Consider the following 8124-nt stretch of genomic DNA (forward strand, 5'->3'; position numbering starts at 1 on the left):
AAATTCAAACAAAGCACACAATCAATGCATGGTACAATGCAAACGATAATCTCTACTCCTAATGTCTCAGTTGGTAGGTCGCGTTCCGGGTTTTATTTTCGTCCCACCATTTTCGTCCGGTTTTTTTTGTCCCACCCTCCACTGGTTTTTTTTCGTAGGTTTTTTTTCGGAGGTTTTTTCGTCCGCTCCTCTCGATCCCTAGAACTCCCAGAGTAGACGCCGCCGCCCGCCCCTTCCAGCCCCCCCCCCCCCCCCAGCCCTAACCGCAACCCCAACCCCATGGAGATCGAGATCAAGCTCCGTCTCCTCGACGCGGCTGCACATCGGCGCCTCTCCTCCTTCCTCGCGCCCCGCCTGCTCCGCACCGACGCCCCCACGCGGCCCCTCGCTGCCGCCGCCGCCGCCACCGCCGCCCAGCGGGACGTTCGCCTCTACGGCACCGACGACCGCGACCCCTCCTGCGCCGTCCTCACGCTCAAGCGCCCCCCGCGCATCGACGCCGGCGTCAGCCGCGTTGAGGAGGTCGTGGAGCCCCTCGACCCCGCCCTCGCCCTCACCTGCATCGACAACCCCGCCCGTCTCGGCACGGTCGACTCCCCCATCGTCCGGCTCGTCTCCGACGAGTACGGCGTCGGCGGGGACACTGGTAGAAAAAGAGGCTTCCGTCCAGCCCCATTAGTCGCGAAACTGTAGGAACCGCGACTAATGAAGTCTTTAGTCGCGGTTCGGCAGACGAACCGCGACCAAAGGCCTTGGCCCAGGGCGCTCGGTGGCCAGCTGGTGCACGTGAGGGGCTTTAGTCGCGGTTGGCCAGGCCAACCGCGACTAAAGGTGCGCAAAGGCCTTTAGTCGCGGTTGGCCAGGCCAACCGCGACTAAAGCTCCTCCCCTATATATACCAGTTCAGCACGCTCACTTAGCCATTTGGTGCCACTTCTCTTCACAAGCTTCACAAGGGGGTGTAGGTTTGCTTTTGGTTCCTCTTATGCACACAAGGTGTTTGATGAAATGCCCTAAAGAGGGTGAAACAAACATGATATGAAGTGTTGGAGCCACACTTGAGGTTCCTCATTTATTTTTTCCTCCTCGATCGCGGTTAGCAACTTGAACCTTTCATGCATGTGTGTCATTGATAAAATATGCATGTGTGCAGTTCATTGTTTAATTTATATTGTTTGTAGCTAGTTAGTTTAACAAATGCATGATGGTTAATTATATATTTTATATTATAATAATGCAGATGAATCGGCAATGGATGTACGGTAACCGACTCTCCGGCGAGTTCACTACGGGTTTGAAAGATTTCCTCGTAGTGGCTAATGCGAACAAGCAGGGGGGTTTTGTTATCTGTCCATGTGTTATCTGTAAGAATCAGAAGGGTTACTCTTCCTCAAGAGATGTTCACATGCATCTGCTTCGGCACGGTTTCATGCCAAGCTATAATTGTTGGACCAAGCATGGAGAAAGAGGGGTTATAATGGAAGAAGATGAAGAAGGGGATGATTTCATCGATGAAAGCTATCTTGCTCATTTCGGTGATACTTTCATGGAGGATGCTGAAGGTGAAGGGGAAGGTGAAGAAGAGGCACGTGATGATCCCGTTGATGATCTTGGTCGGACCATTGCTGATGCACGGAGACGCTGCGAAACTGAAAAGGAGAGGGAGAATTTGGATCGCATGTTAGAGGATCACAGAAAGGCGCTGTACCCCGGATGCGATGATGGTCTGAAAAAGCTGGGCTGCACACTGGATTTGCTGAAATGGAAGGCAGAGGCAGGTGTAGCTGACTCGGCATTTGAAAACTTGCTGAAAATGTTGAAGAATATGTTTCCAAAGGATAACGAGTTGCCCGCCAGTACGTACGAAGCAAAGAAGGTTGTCTGCCCTCTAGGTTTAGAGGTTCTGAAGATACATGCATGCATCAACGACTGCATCCTCTACCGCGGTGAATACGAGAATTTGAATGAATGCCCGGTATGCACTGCATTGCGTTATAAGATCAGAGGCGATGACCCTGGTGACGATGTTGAGGGCCAGAAACCCAGGAAGAGGGTTCCCGCCAAGGTGATGTGGTATGCTCCTATAATACCACGGTTGAAACGTCTGTTCAGGAACAAAGAGCATGCCAAGTTGTTGCGATGGCACAAAGAGGACCGTAAGTCGGACGGGGAGTTGAGACACACCGCAGATGGAACGCAATGGAGAAAGATCGACAGATGGTTCAAAGATTTTGCAGCTGACGCAAGGAACATAAGATTTGCTCTAAGTACGGATGGCATGAATCCTTTTGGCGAGCAGAGCTCCAGCCATAGCACCTGGCCCGTGACTCTATGCATCTACAACCTTCCTCCTTGGTTGTGCATGAAGCGGAAGTTCATTATGATGCCAGTGCTCATCCAAGGTCCGAAGCAACCCGGCAACAACATCGATGTGTACCTAAGGCCATTAGTTGATGAACTTTTACAGCTGTGGGGTGGTGTCCGTGTGTGGGATGAGCACAAACAAGAGGAATTTGACCTACGAGCATTGCTTTTCGTAACCATCAACGATTGGCCTGCTCTTAGTAACCTTTCGGGACTGTCAAATAAGGGATACAATGCATGCACGCACTGCTTACATGAGACTGAAAGTGTACATTTGCCAAATTGTAAGAAGAACGTGTACCTTGGGCATCGTCGATTTCTTCCGAAAATTCATCCAGTAAGAAAGAAAGGCAAGCATTACAACGGCAAGGCAGATCACCGGCCGAAGCCTGCGGAACGCACTGGTGCTGAGGTATTTGATATGGTCAAGGATTTGAAAGTCATCTTTGGAAAGGGTCCTGGTGGACAATCAGTTCCGAAGGGAGCTGACGGGCACGCAGCCATGTGGAAGAAGAAATCTATATTCTGAGAGCTAGAATATTGGAAAGTCCTAGATGTCCGCTCTGCAATCGACGTGATGCACGTTACGAAGAATATTTGCGTGAACCTCCTAAGCTTCTTGGGCGTGTATGGGAAGACAAATGATACAAAGGAAGCACGGCAGGACCAGCAACGTTTGAAAGACCCTGATGACCGGCATCCGGAATGGTTTCAAGGTCGTGCCAGCTACGCTCTGACCAAAGAAGAGAAGGTCATCTTTTTTGAATGCCTGAGCAGTATGAAGGTCCCGTCTGGATTCTCGTCCAATATAAAGGGAATAATAAACATGGCGGAGAAAAAGTTCCAAAACCTGAAGTCTCACGACTGCCACGTGATTATGACGCAATTGCTTCCGATTGCTTTGAGGGGGCTCCTGCCGGAAAATGTTCGAGTAGCCATTGTGAAGCTATGTGCATTCCTCAATGCAATCTCTCAGAAGGTAATCAATCCAGAAGTTCTACCACGGTTACAGAACGATGTGATCCAATGTCTTGTCAGTTTCGAGTTGGTGTTCCCGCCATCCTTCTTCAATATTATGACGCACCTCCTGGTTCACCTAGTCGAAGAGATTTTCGTTCTCGGTCCTGTATTTCTACACAATATGTTCCCCTTCGAGAGGTTCATGGGAGTATTAAAGAAATATGTTCGTAACCGTGCTAGGCCAGAAGGAAGCATCGCCAAGGGCTATGGAAATGAGGAGGTAATTGAGTTTTGTGTTGACTTTGTTCCTGACCTTAAGCCGATTGGTCTTCCTCGATCGCGGCACGAGGGGAGACTAAGTGGAAAAGGCACGATCGGAAGGAAATCAACGATATGTATGGACGGCCATTCTCTGACTGAAGCACACCACACTGTACTGACCAATTCCAGCTTGGTGGCTCCGTACTTTGAGAAACACAAGAATATTTTACGCTCGGACAACCCGGGGAAGCCTGAATCCTGGATTAGGAAGGCCCACATGGAGACTTTCGGCAGTTGGTTGAGAAAACATTTAATGAATGACAATGATGTTGTAGATCAGCTGTACATGTTGGCCAAGACACCATCTTCGACTATAACGACTTTCCAAGGGTACGAGATAAATGGGAATACATTTTACACGATCGCCCAAGATAAAAAGAGCACCAACCAAAACAGTGGTGTCCGCTTTGATGCAGCAACCGAGAATGGGCAAAAGGTCACATATTATGGTTACATAGAGGAGATATGGGAACTTGACTATGGACCCTCCTTTAAGGTCCCTTTGTTCCGGTGCAAATGGTTCAAGCTAACAGGAGGTGGGGTAAAGGTGGACCAGCAATACGGAATGACAATGGTGGATTTCAACAATCTTGGTTACCTTGACGAACCATTCGTCCTAGCGAAAGATGTCGCTCAGGTTTTCTATGTGAAGGACATGAGTAGCAAACCGAGGAAACGGAAAGATAAGAAAACGATCAGTGCATCATGCGATGATCCAAAGCGCCACATTGTTCTTTCAGGGAAAAGAAACATCGTGGGAGTGGAGGACAAGACAGACATGTCAGAAGATTATAATATGTTTGCTGAAATTCCGCCCTTCAAAGTGAACACCGACCCAAGCATTAAGTTAAATGATGAGGATGCTCCATGGATACGGCACAATCGTAAGCAAGCAGGGACACAAGGGAAGAAATGATGTGTAATAATTTATTGTATCAAACCTTTTGTCAAACCTTCAAGGGGTTTTAAAATGAATTAGTTTTATTTTTCTGATTTTTTTGATATATAATTGTATTTTTAAGATTTTAAAATGAATTAGTTGTATTTTTCTGATTTTAAAAGGAAAAAGGAAGAAGAAGAAAGAAGGAAAAAGGAAGAAAAACAGAAGAAAAAAACAGAAGAAAAAAGGAAAAACAGAAGAAAAAACAAACAGAAGAAAAACATAAGAAAAAAACAGAAGAAAAAACAGAAGAAAAAAGGAAAAAGGAAAAAAGGAAGAAAAAAAATATGCCACCTACTGGGCCACCACGGCCTGAATACGACTAGAAACCCATTAAAGGGCCAGGATTCAGGCCCGCAGAAGGCCAAGTAGGCCCACAGGCACATAGTGACAGAATAGGCCCGTAAGCCTGCATTTGAGAGGAGCTCGAAGTGGTGAGCGCAGCCGCGCTTATAAACCAGTGCCCGCGGCCTTGGGAACGTAGTGCCGAGGAAGTCGACGCGGCCGCGGCTGCTGATTTGGAGAAATGGAAGGCGGACTGCAAGAAGAAAAGAGAGCCCGAGCCCAAGCCAGTATTTTCTGATGAGCAAAAGAAGTGGGCTAAGTCATTTTTGAGCACACCGTCCCAAGCCGCGAAGAATCTGCCTAACGACTATGCACGTGAACTTCGCAGGCAGGCACTCATGTTCAAGGAGAACAAAGAGCGGGAGAAGGCCGAAAGTAAAAAAAGCGGGAAACAAGTTGCCCAGCTCGGGGAACAAAGTAAACAATCGATTGCCCCGCTTATAGTGGAAGCCTTCTGTCCGGATGACCCCGAGATCATACAAGCTGCGGTAGCACAGGGATTGACTGTAACGAGTGCCAGAGAACAAGCAGCCAACTTAGGTATTACTCTTCGTGAACTGTTAGGCCTTGATGAGGCGCCGGTGAAGGAGGTAGTAATTACATATGTCAAGAATGGGCCTCTCGTCGAGCCTGCGCAGGAAAAGGATCTACCTCCACAAATGAAAGGTCTGCTGAAATGGTACAAGGGTTACATAAAAAATAAAAACGCCAAAGAATATATTTATGCGGAAGTTAGACATGAGCATCACTTCAAACATTACTATGTACAAATTGAACTGAGTGAATTGTTCCAGCTTTTCAATCTGCGCGAGCTCGATAAATCTATCATCAGTTGCTACGTTCTGTAAGTGATTTATTAATTTCTACCCCATCTCGTTCATATTGCCTGCACTATATATATGTCCTAACTATATTGTTGTGTCCGCTATTATACATGCAGAATGAAGATTAAGGAATGCAGAGTAAGGAACATCCATGATGTTGGGTTCATTGACCCACACATCGTTAATGGACATGTGTTGGAGCGTTACCCCGCCGACGTGGAGGCAGACCTGTGGCAGTTTCTTACAAAGCAGGAACTCAAAAGTGATATTCTATTTCCTTACCATTTTGAGTGAGTGTTTCTGTCTTGAGCACATTCTCTTTTGTTTACTCCATGCATGGTATGTGGCCGGCTAATCGATGAGTTATGCATGACGTACTGTGCATGTATCGTGTCCGCAGGTTCCACTGGATTCTGCTAGTAATTAAAGTTAACACCTCAGAATGTCTCGTCCACGACTCTGTGAATATGGATCCAAAGCTTTGGGGCGGCATGAGAAGAATGCTGCAGAAGTAATTATTTTCATTCATTTGCGCTCTATATCGATCGGCCTATTTCGTTCATTTCCTAATATCAAGTAACTAATTAATAACTCTCTTGTTCATTTAATTTTCTTTGCCTCGTAGGGTTTGGAGACGGTTCGTAGATACAAAGGTCGGTGAATTCAGAAAAGAGCTAGAACTCAAAATGTTAAAGGCTAAGAATGCTGGGGATATTCAGCCACCGGAGACCAATCTATGTGGATACTATGTCTGTGAGATGATCCGGAGATACACCTCTGAGCGGGTTCCGAGTGATACCAATGCTCAGAGGAATAACCTCCGGTGGATGCTTAGTCCAGAAGCTCGCTTCCGACCACTTCAAGAGGAACTAGCTGGATGGTTCAGCAGGGAAGTCCTCCATCCTAAAGGAGAACACTATTACGAGGACGTAGAACTTTATATGCATTAAATCATGTATGGAAACTTGTTCAAAATTGTATATGGTCATCCGATGATATTGAATATATATTGTATATTCCTCTTGAATTCTTTTTGGTTCTAATTTCAAATTTATTGGAAATTGTACATTCATATGCATGTATGTAGTACCGTAGAATATATGAAACTCCTTCAAAATTAAAATAAAGCACAAAAGAAATAAAACAATACAAATTAAACAGAAAACAGGTTTAAGGGGGGGGGGCTAAAACCCTAAACCTGCGGCGGCCTTTAGTCGCGGTTGGCCAGAAGAACCGCGACTAAAGGTCCTCCGCCCCGACGGCCACCTGGCGCCCATGTGGACGGGCCTTTAGTCGCGGTTCTTAAGCAACCGCGACTAAAGGGGGGGCCTTTAGTCGCGCCCGTTCTGTCGCGGTTGCGCAACCGCGACTAATGGCAGTTGCGAACCGCGACCAAAGGCCCTTTTTCCACCAGTGGGACAAAGCGCCATTCGTCTGCCTCGGCGGCTTCCGGAACACCCGCGGTGTGTATGAGCTCGAGGAGGGCGAGGGGCAGGGGCTCGTGCTAGAGCTCGACGAGACACACTTCGATTTCGGCACAAACTACGAGCTGGAGTGCGAGACCGCGGAGCCCGACCAGGCCAAGGAGGTCCTGGAGCGGCTGCTCACCGTGGTTGGGGTGCCGTATGAGTACTCCCGGAGCAATAAGTTCGCGTGCTTCATGGCCGGGAAGCTGCTTCCATGACTAGGTTTGTGGTTGGTCTTTACCGTGTCCCAAATGATGATTAAACCGTGGTTGCTATAAAACTTGTGTTTCATTAGCACTTTCTTGCGACAATATGCTTGTTCTGTGGCGAGTGATTTCAAATCTCACAAATGTAATGTTTAGTTCTGTTACATTCTGGTATTTGATAACTTTCATCCAAGAATACTATCTTGGGTGGCAGCATAGCAACACAAGGGTTTGCATTTCAATCCTCGTAAAAAATCTTGTCCTGGAGCATGATCCGACAACCGCTGGGAAGAAGCCGGGGCTAGTATGTCTGGTTGGGGAGAGAAATAAATTTCATCTCTCGGGTCCATTTATATACAGGACATACAATCTACTCCCTTTGTTTTTAAATATAAACCTTTTTAGAGATTTCAATACGGACTACATTCGGATGTATATAGACGTATTTTAGAGTGTAGTTTCACTCATTTTGCTTTGTATGTAGTCCACATTGGAATATCTAAAAGGGCTTATATTTAGGAACGGAGGGAGTAGCTAGGAACAAACTGAATTTCGTATGTCCGCCACATGGTTATGGGCAATGAGCCTGTTATTGCAGTCTCACCACACCACATCTTGTTCTGCTTTCTGGTGCAGATGGGCATCCTTAGATTCACCACCTCCCTAATGAGCTGCTTCTTGTCTTAACCCACCTCCCTG

At 47.0% G+C, this 8124-nt stretch overlaps 1 protein-coding gene across 1 annotated transcript; it reads left to right on the forward strand.

Moving 5' to 3' along the window:
- Nucleotides 1-279: 279 nt before the first annotated feature.
- On the forward strand, nt 280-7437 carry LOC123064991 (triphosphate tunnel metalloenzyme 3-like). Its single transcript, XM_044488368.1, has 2 exons — nt 280-646; nt 7178-7437. Exons 1-2 carry the CDS (start codon nt 280-282, stop codon nt 7435-7437), a joined length of 627 nt encoding a protein of 208 aa, XP_044344303.1.
- The last annotated feature ends 687 nt before the right edge of the window (nt 7438-8124 follow it).

The sequence above is a fragment of the Triticum aestivum genome, chromosome 3B (genome assembly GCF_018294505.1).
Source record: "Triticum aestivum cultivar Chinese Spring chromosome 3B, IWGSC CS RefSeq v2.1, whole genome shotgun sequence".
Lineage (NCBI taxonomy): Eukaryota > Viridiplantae > Streptophyta > Magnoliopsida > Poales > Poaceae > Triticum > Triticum aestivum.